General features: G+C 38.8%; 1 protein-coding gene across 5 annotated transcripts in view; it reads right to left on the reverse strand.

Moving 5' to 3' along the window:
* Positions 1-17,761, reverse strand: part of ppfia4 (PTPRF interacting protein alpha 4) — a 699,209-nt gene that overhangs the window by 89,353 nt on the left and 592,095 nt on the right. For all 5 annotated transcript variants that reach the window (XM_043716866.2, XM_043716868.2, XM_087973636.1 and 2 more), the window contains exons 6-8: positions 15,012-15,233; positions 13,128-13,274; positions 10,542-10,676 (exon numbers count right to left, since the gene is read on the reverse strand). In XM_043716866.2, the coding sequence (XP_043572801.1) occupies positions 10,542-10,676; positions 13,128-13,274; positions 15,012-15,233 (504 nt within the window). The remainder of the gene's footprint in view (positions 1-10,541; positions 10,677-13,127; positions 13,275-15,011; positions 15,234-17,761) is intronic.

Raw genomic sequence — 17,761 nt, forward strand, 5'->3', positions numbered from 1 at the left:
ACCCTTAACATAAAAAAGACTCTAGTACTCCATCAACCACAACCCAACAGTCACTTCATCTCTCCTACAAAAAGGGTTAACAACCATTCCCTTGAAAATATGGATCACTTCCCATTCCTTGGCAGCCTTCTCTCCTCCAAGGCCAACACTGATGCAGAAATACAAAACCATCTGAGCTGTGCCAGTGGACCCTGTGACAGGTGTTCGAAGACCATGGCCAAAAGGCCCAGACTAAACTTCTGGCCTACAAATTCATTGTCCTTCCCACTATACAGCATGGAGTAGGCACCATAAAGCACCAAAACAACTTCACCAGAGATCCCTACGAAAATTCCTGCAGATCATCTGGGAAGACAGGCGGACTAAAACTAGCATCTTGGAGGAGGCCAATATAGCCAACATCACAACCACTACAATTCAACAACAACTCCGATGGATCGGCCATGCCATCCAAACGCCTAACTCATGTTTCCCGAAACAGATCATGCACTCCCAGCTGAAGGAATGTCAGGGTGCATCTGGTGGCCAAATGAAATGCTTCAAGATAACGTCTGGACAAATCTCAAGAAATTCCACATCAATATCAACAACTGGGAGGGCATGGCTACAAATCAGAATCAACAAAGAAACATTATCCAGCAGGAAACCACGGAATCAACTACTGCCGTGCCACTGAACAGAAGCGACTCTTGGGCAAGGAGAGACAGAACATCAGAAAGGATGTTCAGTCTCTGATGAAGGGCTTTTGCCCTAAACGTCTATTTTCCTGCTCTTTGGATGCTGCCTGACCTGCTGTGCTTTTCCAGCACCACTCTAATCTTGACTCTAATCTCTAACATCTGCAGTACCCGCTTCTGCCTATAACATCAGGAAGGCCCATTCACCATCACCTCCAACCACCATCACCTCCCCATTGCCCACACTGCAATAGAATCTGTGAATCCCTGTTGGCCTCTTCAGTCATCTGAAGACCCACAAATAGATGCCCTTACGGAGATCACTGATAAATACATCTGATCTCAGCAGTGATAATGTTGCTACACTAAAAATGCACACCTTCTGACCACTCCTTCATAGAATTATAACCTCTTCCCCAACCCTAATCACCTCTTACCAAACAATAATATCCCCATGTAATGTTCCTGACTTTTGCAGAATAATGACTACAGCTTACACTGGTCACTTTTGACAAAGATTCCACAACTTCCTTTATCTTTTAGACTGTAGTGTATTGAAAATTGCAAGGTACATGTTGCCCACTTAAGGTTACTATGCACAGATACACTGGCAGACAAAGTCTTGAAAGAGAATAATGGAAATCATGTTTTAATAGGGCATCTGCATTTCTTCTTCTGAATTTTATCTTGCTGACTTCCAAGGAATTCATAGTTTGACAAAACATCTTGTGATGATACTATGGCTTTTGGTGGTGTATTTTGTCATTCATTTTAATGAGAAAAGGCTGTGACAGAGATGACTAGCAGTCTGCACCAGAGCTAATAAAGTAAACACTTTGAGGGGCCATGGGTGTTTTATTTTTAAATGGAACAATAAAAGCAGCCTGAGTGGGGAGGGGTCAAGCTTCCACTGAGCCAGCATTTTTTTTTAGTTTTAGCATTCTGCAGTTGATAGGGTCCTGAAGCTGAATATGGAAGCTGGTTTTCCTCTCTCTCTTACAGCTGCTAGAATTGCATGTGAGACAATCTATTCTTTTTACTGAATTTTGCCTTTGCCAAGGGTTTGTTTATGGGATAAGACCATAAGACGTCCGTGCAGAAATTAGGCCATTCAGCACATTGAGTCTGCTTCACCATTCAATCATGGCTCATAAATTTCTCAACCCCATTCTCCTGCTTTCTCCCTGTAACCCTTGATCCCCTCGACAATCAGGAACCTATCTATCTCCATCTTAAATGTACTCAATGACGTGGCCTCCACAGCTTTCTGTAACAGTAAATTCCATAGATTCACCAGTGTCTGGCTGAATAAGTTTCTCCTTATCTCTGTTCTAATAGGTCTTCCTTTTACACTAAAGCTGTGCTCTCGGGTCTAAGTCTTTCCCACCAATGGAACCATCTTCCCTATATTGGAACAGTTACTGTCTGGTAGTTAAATGATCTATTATTCTGTTAAGTTTTCCCATTGAGTTAAGTTATTCCACTTCTTTCTTTTGTTCTATTTTAACTACAGTGTACGAACAAAGTGTGTTTTGCCTCAAGACTGGTAGTTTGACCAATTGAATTGCTCCTGGAACACAACACTTGGCACTTGCATTTAAAATAAGAAAACGTTAGGAGCTTGGTTATCTTCTTCATATATTTTCAGGGGGTTTGGTCTGGTCTATAACAATCTTTTGTGCTTAAATATAAATTAATTACATCAATGCAAAATCACACTTTATGTTGGCAATGGTTTCTGCAGGTTATTAAAAACTCTGCTGGCTCCCAAGAAATTATGTTCTGTTCTAAATGTACACAGCATTTGCATTTCTTCCTGTCCACTGACCAATAATGATTTTGAAAATAAAGCAAAATAGGAAATAAGGAATGACAGGTATCTAATCCAAACTCTACAGAACAGGAAGGAGAACAAGTATAAATTGCTGTAAAAGCTATAAATGTAAAAACAGAAACTGCTGAAATTGCTGACCTTATCAGTCAGCAGCTGTGGAGGAAGTGTTAACATAACCGTGCAAATTCTTCTATTTGTCCACTATTCCCACAGATACTGAGTGAGCATTGAATGTTTCCCAAGTCTGTGGTTATCCTCAAGCATTTGACTTTGCCCAGGATCAATACTAACATTTTTCAAAAGTAGAAAGAAAATAAGTTGAATTGATTGCATTACTAATAAGTGATGTATGAAAGCTGTACAAATCAATTTCCGTGATGAATATAAATGTGTTTACTTTGGTTAAATTAACACGACTCCGAACAGTAATGACTAAGACCATGACTGGATTAAATGGGTTTAATGGAGGCATTGTATGCTTTGGAAAGAAGGAAGTCTTTCAGGCAATTATGCCAGTGCCAGTTCTTTGAAGAGTTATCCATTTTAGACAGATACCATTATAGAAATTTAAATTAAGGTCCAAGTAACAGCAACGGTACAGGCACCAGCACAACAAGAACAAGCATTTCAACCTTCGAATTCCATCCAGCACTTTTATTCTGAGTGTGAAACTTCCTGGTCTGAAAATGATCAACAAAAACGAGAACTTCTTTTCACTTATTCCCACACACAGATCTTTCTTGTCAATGAATTAGCAACAAATATAATGAAAATTAAATTAAAATGGTACCAATATTGGGTGGATTTTTCATGGTCAGATAGCCATTCTGCTCTTTTATACATTAAGAATGAACTCTGCATTTCCAGCAGGAGATTGCAATCATGGATCCTACAGAAATGTGCAGTATGCCTTAGTCCTCTTTGTTCACATAGTGCAGAATAGTTGGAGAGGCAAACCTCTCCTCCTTTATCCACAACAGTAGTTGCCATATTCTGTGATTTTACACAGGACATTAGGTGCTGAGGGGAGACAGAGTGTGTCAGATCCTGATGGGGGAGAAGGGGGTGGCCCAGATTTCAGGTCAGGGTCTGGACAGTGTAAGGATTTGGGAAGAGGTGCAGTTGGGGTGGGAAAGGTGTGGCATGGAGTAGTTGGAGGAGGGTCAAATTAAGTTAGTCAGGTGTTTAAACTCAGCTTTTAATTGTCTAACCTTTCCCAAGTAAGTACTAACTGCAGTAAAACCCTCAGAAATCTTTGATTTAATGGATACTTTTGGAGGGTTTTAAGAATTGTCGAGGGGAGTCTTCAACTCCCAGGCAATTCCCTCAGAGTCAAATAGAGTGGGAATTCTAGGGGATCCTGAAGCACAATTTCCACCTGCAGAAACAACTATCTAGCCATTGGAAAATCCGGTATATTTGAAAATTGAACGTCATTGTAAGTCTCTTGACAATAATGCTCTACAGGTTTTAGATACTGCAATAGTCCCAAACACAATTAATAACACGTTGTTAAGAATCTGTCAGCTTAAAGATATCAAATAAACTGTGAAACTAGCACCTTATCCTTGAGAACATTGTTAAAGATGTTTTCAGTGTTAATTCTCAGGCCACAAGTGTCACTGGTAAGGCAAGCATTAATTGGCCATCCCTAATTGCCCTTGGGAAAAAGGAGACTAACTGCCCTGTACTTTTGCATTTGTGGAGTGACATGTACAAGGGCCACAACATGGTTCCGTCACTATTTCCAGGATTTGATATGTATTTAAGCCAGGATGGTGTACGATTTGCCCTTACGCTTCTGATGGAGGTGATCAGGCTTTCGCGAAGCACTGCTGCAAAATTTCCTGCTGTGTTGCTGCAATATAGCCTGCTGACAGCACATATCGCTGATGAGTTCACTCATTTACAGCAAAACATTTCCTTGCTGTGGCACAATCTTTGTTGCAAAGATTGATCTGGCAGCCTGACCACTGGCATTCCCTCTAAGCTCAGAGTGTGCTATTTTGTCCAATAACCTGTTGCCATGTTATCACGCAGAGCTTGTTGCAGAGTGAACACTACATGGGCTCCCATACAAAACTAATTAAAGGTTCAATGCATGGAAAAAAAGCTTGCACAAAACCAAAACCTTACACGAAATGTTGGTAACCACCCAACATTTTTGATTAGGCTTTTTGTTAGTGACAAAAGCAGACATTAAAGCTAGTTTAGCTCCATGTTTCTTTGTTTGAAGTTTCTTCCTCCTTCATAATATATGGATGGGGAAGGTGGATTGCCAAGTAAATTATCATGGCTATTTAAAGGAAAAGAATAAATGAGGTTAATGCTGAAATAGGAAGGAGAGTAGAAAATGGAAGTAAAAAAAGTGAAGGCAGAGGAGTTTCATTGTAATGTTAATTCCTGGTATTGACTAATTTAGTAGCTTAGCTAATTTACAATAAGAAAATGTTTGAAACTTCTCCTTTCATTACAAGAAAACTGTTTAATGCATCATCATAGAACTCTTATTTCATAACTCTCACAGATAAAGGATTTTACCAATCATCTCTCCACAACACATGCTTTATGGCTGTGTCTTCATTATTCAGGAAACAATTTATTGCTTTCTCATACATCCAGCAACTATCTAATCCATCCTTTGGAGAAAGTAAATTGGAAGACATTCACAGACAGTTCAGAGATTTAAGGAACATAAACAATACTTGACAACTTGCCTTCATCATTCTTGGGAAGGAAGGGCAAATGGTCAACTTCAAAGCACCAAAATAATGACAGGACTACTGTTTTACAGTTAACTACTGAGCTCAATAATGAACTTTACATGTGAATTACCCCTGCAGTTTTCAATGCCACTTGTACTGTGAGCAATGTTGAAGCTGGCAAGTACTTGTTAAGAGCTACATCTGATTTATTTTTTGCAGAGGCAACTATAAAAGCTAGCAGGACATGAGGGGAGTTTCCTTTAAAAATCCAAACTATTTCCCAAATCAGCATAGAAATAAAGTTCACAAGGGAATTTTTGAAAGCTTTTTCTATTCACTGAGTATGGCATGAATATATATAAACATTCTTGTTTGGTTCTTGATATTTGTTGACAATGGTTATTAGATAAAGTATTCCCTTTCTTGCTCCTACTTCAGGTCTAAATCCATACTGTTTGTAAATCTCTACTTCAAATGTGTTTTATTTCTTTTTATTATGATTTTCAAAGTCACTTTAATGAGATGACTCATTAAGCTCAGAATTCGAAAATGATAGCACTCCATTGCTTTGGGTTTCTTAAGTAACATAATGAATAATGAATGCCTGAAGTCACTTGGAATTTATCCTTTGGTATATAATTAGATCACAAATTTGAGTCATCACTTCCAATTCTGTTTCTCCAAGGGCTTTTAGATGTTCTATTGTGATTTAATTTATTTGAAGAGCTTTTCTGGCACTCAACAAGTTCAAAGCATTCCTTACCTCTAATATCATTATGCTTTGTCCATCATTTGCCTCTATATCTTGAGGATTCCCTTCAGTTGAGTCATTGCACAACTCTCATATATCTTGGTCATTGTTTTGCTCCTGCAGCCCTTTCAAACAATACTTTGCTATCTTTGTCTTTTAGACATACATTACCTGTTCTGATTCCATTCTTTCCATCAAAATTTCACCTTCTCATACATAAGTCTCATCTTGTGATTTCTTTTCATTCCCAATACTACATTACACACTTCATCACACCCTGTATCTTTAGCCTGCATCATGTATATTCTTTATTTTCAATATTATCATACTCAGGTGTATTTCTTCTCGATCATCATTGCTTGGATTCATGAAACATCCAGCGCTTTCATTTTCTCCTTTTCCCAATGTGCCCTTTCCAACATGTTGTCTGCTTCTTTCAAGATATTTCATTTGCCTCTGTTTCTTGTTCTGATAACTGATTATTCTGATTATCCATCCTGAAATATTCATACTTGATCCTTACTTTTTAAGAAAAGGGTAACTACCTCAAAGTAAATAAGAATATTTACATATGCTTCATAGATGATGTCTCAAAGAGACATGTTGCTGAACTGTGATGTTTAGAGGAAAGATGTAATTTTTTTCCCTGAGTCTCTAGTGGGACAAAGTAGGACGCAACAGGCTCGAAGACAGTGAATCAAACGTACATTAACCAAAGCGAGGTGTACAACAGGGCTGTGCACAGTTGTTGAAATTATTCAATCTGTACACAGACAGATATTCAAAGAATAAGATCTGGTAGAAACTGAAAACAAGTACACAAGCATACTTGAGGTGCACTGGGAATATAACCAGAATCAAAAGAGGACCTACAAAATATCACTGATCAAATAAACCGACATGTCTAGAATATAGTTGGGCTCAAACACCAGAAGACAAAAATAAACCATGAGAAGAAATGACAACAGAAAGTGCAAACGTGATACAGAAGTTAGAAGGATCAAAATAGCCATATGCAATTTTGTGAAGATGTTTTGCTCTCCAGTTCTGGACACCCTCACCCTAGGGAAAAGACTTTGTCTTTTTACCCTATCCATGTCTCTCGTGATTTTATAAACCTCTATAAGGTTACCGCTCAACCTCTGATGCTTCAGGGAAGCTACCCCAGCCTATTAAGCCTCTTCTTATAGCTCAAATCGTCCAGCCCTGGCAATATCCTTGTAAGTCTTTTCTGAACCCTTTCAAATTTCACAATTCCAATTGGAAGAGGATCAGAATTGCAGGTAAAATTGGCCTAACCAATGTCCTGTACAGCTGCAACAGGATCTCCCAATTCCTGTGCTCAATGCTCTGACCAAGAAAGAAGGAATACCAAATGCCTTCTTCACTGTCCTATCTACCTGCGACTCCACTTTCAAGGAATTATGAACCTGCACTCAGTCCTGCTCTGATTTGCTTTTCCAAAATGCAGCACCTCACATTTGTCCCAATTACACTCTATCTGCCACTTCTCCACGCATTGACCCATCTGATCAAGATCCTGTTGTACTTTGTGGTAACCTTCTTTGCTGTCCACTACAATTTCAACTTTGTTTTCAGCTGCAGACTTACTAACTATGCTTCCTATGTTCACATCCAAATCATTTATATAAATAACAAAAAGCAGTGGACCCAGCACCGATCCTTGTGGCACACCACTGGTCACAGGCTCCAGTCTGAAAAGCAACCCTCCAACACCACCCTTTGCCTTCTACCTTTGAGCCAGTTCTGTATCCAAACGGCTAGTTCTCCCTGTATTCAGTGAGATCTAACCTTGCGAACCAGTCTCCCATGAAGAACCTTATCGAACGCCTTACTGAAGTCCATATAGATTACATCTGCCGCTCTGCCCTCATCAATCCTCTTTGTTATTTCTTCCAAAAATTCAATCAAGTTTGTGAGACATGATTTCACATGCACAAAGCCATGCTGACTATCTCTAATCAGTCCTTGCCTTTCCAAATACATGTCCATCCTGTCCCTCAGGATTCCCTCCAATAATTTGCCCACCACCGACGTCAGCCTCACTGGTCTATAGTTCCCTGGCTTTTCCTTACCAACTTTCCTAAATAGTGGCGCCATGTTAGGCAACCTCCAGTGTTCTAGCACCTCACCTGTGACTATCGATGATACAAATATCTCAGCAAGGGGCCCAGCAATCACTTCCCTAGCTTCCCATTGAGTTCTAGGGTACACCTGATCAGGTCCTGGGGATTTATCCACCTTTATGCGTTTTAGGACATACAACACCTCCTCCTCTGTAATATGGACATTTTTCAAGATGTCACCATCGCTTTGCCCACATTCTATATCTTCCATGCCCTTCTCCACAGTTAACACTGATGCAAAATATAGGTTTAGTATCTCCTGCATCTCCACACATAGGCTGCCTTGCTGATCTTTGAGGGGCCCTTTTCTATCCCTTGTTACCCTTTTGTCCTTAATGTATTTATAGAATCCCTTTGGATTCTCCTTAAAGCTATTTGCCAAAGCTATCTCATGTCCCCTTTTTGCCCTCCTGATCTCCCTCTTAAGTATACTCCTACTGCCTTATTACCTACTAAGGATTCACTCAATCTCTGCTGTTGATACATGACATATGCCTCCATCTTTTTCTTCACCAAAACCTCAATTTCTCTAGTCATCCAGCATTTCCTACACCTACCAGCCTTTCCTTTCACCCTAACAGGAATATACTGTCTCTGGACTCTCATTAGGCGGCACAGTGGCTCAGTTGCTAGCACTGTTGCCTCACAGTGCAAGAGACCCGGGTTCGATTCCTGCCTTGGGCACTGTCTGTGTGGAGTGTGCACATTCTTCCTGTGTCTTCATGCGTTTCCTCCAGGTGCTCTGGTTTCCTCCCACAATCCAAAAGATGTACAGGTCAGGTGAACTGGCCATGCTAAATTGCCCATAGTGTTAGGTGCATTAGTCGGGGTAAATATAGGGTGGGGGAATGGATCTGGGTGGGTTGCTCTTTGGAGGGTCGGTGTGGACTTGTTGGGCCGAATGGCCTGTTTCCATACTGTAGGAAATCTAATCTAATCTCATTTTTGAAGTCTTCCCATTTTCCAGCCGTCCCTTTACCTGCAAACATCTGTGCCCAATCAGCTTTTGAAAGTTCTTGCCTAATACCGTCAAAATTAGCCTTCCTCCAATTTAGAACTTCAACTTTTAGATCTGGTCTATCCGTTTCCATCACTATTTTAAAACTAATAGAATTATGGTCGCTGGCCCCAAAATAGTCCCTCAGTGACACTTTAGTCACCTGCCCTGCCTTATTTCCCAAGAGTAGGTTAAGTTTTACACCTTCTCTAGTAGGTACATCCACATACTGAATCAGAAATGTTTCTTGTACAGACTTAACAAATTCCTCTCCAATTAAACCCTTAACACTATGGCAGTCCTAGTCTATGTTTGGAAAGTTAATATCCCCTACTATAACGAAGGCACTTGAAATCGCATGAGCAAATGGAATGCTAAAATGAGGCATCCAGGAAATAAAATGTCAGTATTTTGGGCCAACTGATCAGAGCTGGAAAGCTACAGAGATCTCTGCTAGAGGACAATGTGGAGGGGAATAGAAAAAGGGATCAACCTGGGTGTAGCTAAATGACAAATGTCAGAACAGTTGCAGACTATCTACAATGAGTGTGTGAGGATGGTGCAAGCCAGACAAACATGGCATATGTTACAGTAGGTTTCCTGGTAGGAGTAGCTACAAGCTGGGCAACATCAGCAGCATCGCATGAAGTTGTAAATTAGCACCAGTTTACGAATGATAGTACTTTAGTACTTCAATTGCTTAAATCAAATTGTTATTATTCTGAGCTGAAATTCTAAGAAAGGTATAGAGAGCTAACAAAATGAAGGCAGATGGGAAAATGTCTCCACTAAGCGTGTTAAGCATTACATGGTCTGTCATGTACAGATATTTGCAACGAGCTTTAAATGGACAGTTTAAAGTCATCAGAACAAAAGTGTTCTTAGAAAATTTAATGAAGTGAAGCTCTGCAGCTGCAAAATGAGAGACAAACCTTTAATTAGTTAAGTTTCCAACCTTCAGATGAAGAATGAAATATCACAGCTCAAGCTGTGCTTTATCACCACAGTATTCTTTCTCTAACCTTTTTTTCTCAAACTATTCAAGTAGGTCATTAGATTTCATACTTCAAATCCCAAATCAACAAACACAAACTCAAAAATCTTTTCAAAAGAGGGATGAAAAATATTATCTAATAAGATCTAAAAGGATGCCTAAGGTGATTGATATATTGTTTAAGGGTTAATTGGGTGAAAACTGGCTGTTTAAATACGGGGAGCTGCTAATCAGTCATGTAAGAGTTCTATAAATGGTGGTTAACTGAAATATAGCTCGAACTAAGAGAAATGGTTTTGAACTCTATTCAAAAACATTTATCTTTTGGTGTATAATAACAAAAAACTGAATCAAGGTTTAAAAAATGCTTTTATAGGCTTCATTAGGAGAGTTCCCTGCCTATTTGAAGATTGGTTACCACACTGACAGCACACACCTTGGTTAAAGCTGCAACCCGTTGTGCAAGTTCAGCCTCCACCTCAGGCAATGTCTCAGCCTTCCTCATCGTCTGTTGTAGCTTTTGCTCAGCCAACTCCAACAGTTCTTGGATATGTCGATTCTTCTCTTCACTCTATTTAAAAGAGAACAATGCGTTAGTAGTACACGAGTGCTACAGTAACATGCATTCTGCTGGAAGATGTTTTGAAGTTTCTTTTCTTTTTCTACAAGGGGGTAGGAAGTACTTAGAAAAAACACACAGCCCACTTTCTGTCAGCCACCTTAGTCAATCCCTTCATTATTTGAATCCATCAAGCATTTGCATCATACAAATCAATTTGAAGTTTAATTTTAATTTGAAAATTTGTATTAAAACTACTCTACAAAGTATTGTTTAAATTAGGTTATTTTTCATTAATGTACATAGAACTAAAACCAGGCATTTTAAAATTTAATTATACCCTAAACCATTGCTTCTTATTTCATCTCTGACTCACTACAATTGAGTCTGGGACTAGAAATTTCCCCTTCAGCATTTGCAAACATTGTTACTTAATCTGATGTGGTGATCTGTCAGACTCTGGACCAATTAATGCCAGTTTTACCTTTATTCTTGAGTGAAGCACTGGGCTCTCTGCTGAGCTTCAAGATCTGGTTGATACATAGATCCTGAACTAAGCAATGATTGAGAGAGTAAAAATGTACCCACATGGTGCATTCAACCAGCTTGGTTCACCTCCAGCCCTCTCACCTGGTCTTTTTCCATTCCATTTGAAGATGAAAACAAACAAAACAAAATTATATGTCTCTTAACTTGCATTATCTGTACATAAAACAGCTGAGTAAAAATTGAAAAGAAGCAAAATATGGCTATTTTTACACCACTAGCATTTCATCATCATTTGCATTTCATGCCCTTTTAATAGATGAAGGATGTTAAATGAAGTTAGTCAATTCATTTATTATACATTTGGAAACCGTAAGCATTAAATCCTGCAGTGCAACTTGATGTTATTAAATTCTGAATTTTATCTATCAATTTATAATGAATACTGGAGAGACAGCCTGGAGCTGACAAGCAAAGTACAACACTTTGCATTTACTTCGACAACTAAAATTAGCAGACAGAAGAAAATATCTCTCAATGATTAAAATTAGCAGAGGAAAATATCTCTCAATGATTAAAATTAGCAGAGGAAAATATCTCTCAATGATTAAAATAGCATGTCTATACTGCCACCTGTTTAATTTTTGTTCTCCATCTATTGTTCTTTCCAAACAACAAACTATAATTTTTAACAATATTAATTTGTTTTCTGATGCTGTAAGTAGGGAGGAATTATGCACTCTACATTTGCATCTGAAGTGCCAATAGGACAAATGACATTTTCCCTTTGTTTTGAGATTAAAAACTGATCTTGGACAACTTACAGATCCACTCGGTATACCCATTGAACACATTAAACTACATCTAGGGGGAAAACAGGTAGGCAGTACTGGACCAGAAAGAAGTCAACATCAGCGATCCAAAATCTAGACAACACCAAAGAAGGGGAATTTCTTCATTCTCAGATGACCATCAAAGACTACCTCCTCATCCCAAGCATAAACCATGCAGTGAGCAACTGCAGTCACATGACAGAATCTTAACACACCTACACAGTCCTCCTGTAGCTTTGTAATCAAAATGTTTAATGGTTCAGAAACAATTTGTGGTGGCAATTTTAAAAAGATAAACAACAGGGTATAGCAATTAAGAGACTAAAGATTTAAGCCACAACATTGGTTGAATTCTGTCACTGACCCCACACCTCCAAGTTGGTTGTTTCATTCATAGAAACATAGAAAATAGGAACATTTGGCCCATTCAACGGGATCGTGGCTGATCATCCAACTTCGTATACTGCTCCCACTTTTGCCTCAAACTCTTTGAGCCCTTTAGACCTAAGAACTATATCTAACAAATTCTTGAAAACAGTCAGTGTTTTAGCCTCAACCGCTTTCTGTGGCAGTGAATTCCACAGGCTCACCACTCTCTGGGTGAAGGAATTTTGCCTCATCTCAGTCCAAAATGGCCTTACCCATTTCCTTAGACTGTGACCCCTGGATCACATTCATCATGCAGGTATATGCGGTTCACCGCTGACATGGGCACTCTTTCATTACAAGTGCTGCTGACTAGTCAGCCTCATGATATAGGTGAGTACTTTAATGCACTGTGGCAGAACATATGATAAAATAAGAGATTTATTATATAGTGCATTTTCAATCTTCGGCAGGTTATCAGAGAATGGACAAGCACGTTTTTCACTGAGGGGCAGAGTTAACCTAACTCACCCTGTGCACATTACTTACAAATGCTGTCAAGCAAGTCATTGCCCTGTTTGTATTGAAGCAGAGCAAGAGGAGGAATGGTTTCTCTTGAGTGCATATGTATTATAACAGCTTCATCTACTGAGCATTCTATTTCAAACAGCTACCCTGAACATTTCACTAAAAACATGCCAAATTGTTGGAGTGATGGTCATTTCATTGTTCCATGCTTGAAAATAAAAAGTTTTAACATCAACTAAAAGCATTTTACCTGGCGGTGTAGAGACTCCTTATTTGCAAGTTCATTTTCAAGTTTGTCATTAAGATCGTGCACTGACGTGGACTCTCTCTGTGCAGCCAAATAACGCTTTTCAAGTGTTGTGATTCTTTCTTCCATATCTTCCTTCTGTGCCATTGCCTAAAACCAACAAAAGTATATGTTAAATTAACACCAGGACACACTCATCTCAGGCCAGAAGGTTGTGGATTCAAACCCTTTGATAATCAAGACTGATACTTCAGTGCAGTAATGAGCTTGGTTCTGCATTATCAGAGCTGTGCTTAACTGGACATACAAATGCCAAAGGTACCATATAAAGAGAAGTTGAGGCACTTTCCCCCGAGTCCCTGAGACAATATTTCTCTGTCAATCAACACAATTAAAAAAACTAACTGGTAATTTATCTTATGGCTCACTGATACCTTGCTACATGTTTATCTGAATAACAACATTGCATGCACTTCAAACACAAAGTTTCTTTTGATTGTGGAGCATGCTGGGACAGTCTGAAATTTCTTTACCAGCTTTAGACCTGTGATTCAGAATCAACAACTTAAAAACTCCAAAATTATTCAACTGATAAATTTTGTCATTCATTTAGAAGTGCGGAACTGAGAAAATGAAATTTGATGTTCAAGCCCACCAACATCAGTTAGGTCATGGTACGTTATTGCCATCCAGTAGACTGGACAGTTTAAGTCAAACCTCAACACCACTTATTTCTTGTTCCCTGCCTTCGTAACTTTCTGTCGTTGGAGACCCACAACTCCAATGTTTTTTTGCTTTAGCCCTGGAATCTAAAAGGGGAGTCAAAGTCTGACATGGACAGTCAGGCAACTAAACTGTGGTTTGGCCACACAGGTACTCAGTTCTAGCATGTCTACAGCTGTAAAGCTCTTGTATAAGTTAAAATTGGGGTAATAATCAGATATAGCAAGATTTTATAGTGCTTATGATTTCTCTGTACCTAGAGGAAAGAGGAAACTTTATCTCATGATAAGTTCCCAATCTCAGCTTTGCATGTATGAATTTGTTTCATGGGAAATGGTTAAACTGAAGATCTTGCAGATAGTAGAATAATTGTTTGCGGGTCATCTAGACTCTGCTCATACATTTTCTAATACCTGATTAAAGAGCTGTGGTCTAGTCAAGGCACAAACAATAAAGCAGCTTCCTGCTTCCACATACAGTATAACAATGTGTGCACTAAGGGTAATAATCAAAGGACCCAAAACCAAGAAGCTAGAAAAATCTGAGTTCAATAATCAGGATTATGGAGCAATTGAGGGAGTCTATCCCTCCTTCTCTCTCTATTCACCACAATAAGAATGCCAAATGTGAACTCGCAATATGAAAATTCTTCTGCTTTAAAAGGGACAGTGAATCTTTACCACTGTCATGCCTCTATTCTAACCTGTTAAAATTACCTCATCAGACTCAGAATAAAAGGCCTGTCACTCTTGCCCCAGCAAATGACGGTAATCAAAGAAATGTGATGGCAGGGGAAAAGTAAAATACAGAATATCTTCGATCATTTAGTAATTAAAGGCAGCAACATTATGCATGCAGCGATATGGAATCAAGTATATCTGAGAGGTTTATGGAATGTTTAATCATAGTTTGACCCAATTTCCAGACACAGAATTACTGGGTAAAAATTCTCAATAATAAATTATTGCAGCTTCCATAAATACTTGTGAAAAATCTTCACACTGAAGATTCCTGATACTCAAAATAAGAACAATCAGGCAAAATACAAACACTTGTAAAACTTTGTTAACATTTCAGACAAAAACATTTTTCACACAATGTACAGAAATATGGCACATTTAAATTATTTGCATTTTAGACCATTTCAATGAGATCACACCTCACCTCCCTGATGTCTCGCTGGTACTTGTTATTCATTTCCTCTGATCTGATCAAATCTTTCCTGGCAGTGTCCAGATCTTCCTCCAGCTCTGCCACACGTGCTGATAGGACAGACACACGCTCTTTCATCTGGGTCACCTCAAAGTTCTGTTTCTCCAGTAAGTCCTGCATCTCCACAACCTGGCTGACCTCATCGTTGGGATCAATTGATCCATTTGAAAGTCGCTGCAATGTTAATGGCAGAACAGCAGGCATTATCTACATGGTGTTCTATGTACAGTCAACATTGGGGACCATAATGATCGAGATACAATTTTAAAGACAAAAGTGTAACATCACATAATAAAGCCAGCTTAATAATGAAGTATTTCCAATTACCAACTCAGCTATACTTAAGTCATCTTTACTGATAAGCAGGTTCTCATTACAGGTTCATGTCGAAATTAATTTAACCTGAAGACATCCAAATCCTTTACATCATAGACTAAATAGCCAGTAAAAATGTAAATGTTTCACATTTCTTTCATAAATCACTTTGAAAATTCAAACAACACAATTGAGACATAAGGAGAGAAATATTAGATGTTTTCCCCTCACAGTGTAATACTGAGTTATTAAGACTTCATTCAATTACAACATGCAATAAATTAATTTGCAAGAGAAACTTATCCGCAACTGAAAGATATTTGTTCAAAACAATAAGTCATAAATTTCTCACCAAAAAAATTATGAAAATTAGTCCTGAATAATGCTGTGGTATTTTGAGAAAATGTTCAATGCACAATGTTTAGTTACTCAAAGTGCACAGCCTATGGCAGACCGAGTGATTAGTATTTGTGCTAGTTCTGTAAAAGGACAGCAAAATGTTTTTACTCCTCCTACCAGTCAGAGATGTCCTTTAAACAGTACAGATAAAAACTACTCAGCCTGACCCTGAGCTTCTGACAGCCTATAATTTTAATTCTCCAACTTGCTCTTAGACTGTCATCCCTATCTTCAGCCCATTGCATGGTTCCAGTGAGAGTCAATGTAAATTTGAGGAACAGCACCGCGTCATTTTATCAGACATTTTGCAGCCACTATTTAGCTACAGTAGACCTTAATCTCTATCCCAGTTTTGTTTGCTTTATGTTGCATTTTTGTTTGCAGTCAGCAGCACATTAGATTTGGGTACATTTAAATAAAACCAAATAAGTGCGAATGCTGGAGATTTTGGAAGTGAAACAGAAATTGTTGTAAATATTCAGCATGTCTGGCAGCATCTGTGGTAGAAAGCAGAGTTATTGTTTGAATGCGGTGACTCATCATAACCACACAGAAACATTCAGAACTCGAAACATTAACTCTATTTCCTCCCCCAATATGCTGCCAGACCTGCTGAATTTCTCCAGCAATTTGTAATTTATTTTCCCAGCTCTGGTTCATCTTTTATTTGGCCTTGGAATATAATTCTATCTTTCCTTCTAGAAGAGTGTGGTTCTGGAAAAGCACAGCCAGACAGGCAGCGTCCGAGGAGCAGGAGTATCGACGTTTTGGGCACAAGCCCTTCATCAGATTTTCCTGCTCCTCGGATGCTGCCTGACCGGCTATGCTTTCCCAGCATCACACTCTTCGACTCTGATCCCCAGCATCTGTTGTCCTCACATTCTTCTATCATTCCTTCTCTCTTGTCATCTTACCTATCAAGCAACGCAATTATGAGACTAAGGAGAGAAATATTAGATGTTTGCCCCTCATTGTTTAATACTGAGTTAATAAAACTTCACTCAATTACAACATACCTTCTCTTTTTCTTTTTGTCCCTTTCACCAACCCTTTGTTAAAAAATCAATTTCATCTTTTACTTTTCCCAGTTCTGATGAAAGGTCACCTTGTTTCTCTCTCCACAGATGCTGCTTAATCTGCTAAATATTTTCACCATTCATTGTTTTTATTTCAGATAAAATATAGATCTTAATTTAAATGCAGATAACGTTTTAAACTTTGAGAGCAGGCGATGGTCTAATGCTATCATCACTGGACTGTTAATCCAGAGACCAGGTAATGTTCTGGGCTCATGGATTCAAATCCCGCCATGACAGATAGTGGAATTAGAATTCAATTAAATACAGAAAAATAAAAATCTGGAATTAAAAGTCTAATGATCACCATGAGTCTGTTGTCAGTTGTCAGAAAAACCCATCTGCTACACTGAAGTCTGTTGGGAAAGAAACTGCCATCTTTACCTGGTCAGGCCTACAAGCGACTCCAGACCCACAGCAATGTGTTTGAGTCTTATCTGCTCTCTGTGTGATTAGGGATGGGCAATAAATGCTGGCCTAGCCACCGATGCCGTCATCCCATAAATGAACAATAAAAAAAAAGTACTGGTCAGCAATAGGATTTTACACAAATAGCTTGGACAGAACACCTTCCTGAAAATAAGCAACATTCTGCCTACAAAAACAGAAATTGCTGTAAAAGCTCAGCAGGTCTGGCAGCATCTGTGAAGAGAAATCAGAGTTAACGCTTTGGGTCCTCTGCAGAAGGGTCACTGATGTTGCCAGACCTGCTGAGCTTTTACAACAATTTCTGCTTTTGTTCCTGAAATACAGCATCCACAGTTCTTTCGGCAAATATTTTGCCTACAGTGATAAAACCAAATATGTAAATGTGCATATCTAATCGCTCATTGCTGGTGGACACACCCTTCAGTATAAACAGGACAGATTCAGGACAACAAAAATATTAAATCATTTTGATTGCTCCAAATT

This window comes from Chiloscyllium plagiosum, unplaced genomic scaffold, assembly GCF_037043375.1.
Source record: "Chiloscyllium plagiosum isolate Xiang-an unplaced genomic scaffold, Cpla_swu_hap1 HiC_scaffold_26, whole genome shotgun sequence".
Taxonomy (NCBI): Eukaryota; Metazoa; Chordata; class Chondrichthyes; order Orectolobiformes; family Hemiscylliidae; genus Chiloscyllium; species Chiloscyllium plagiosum.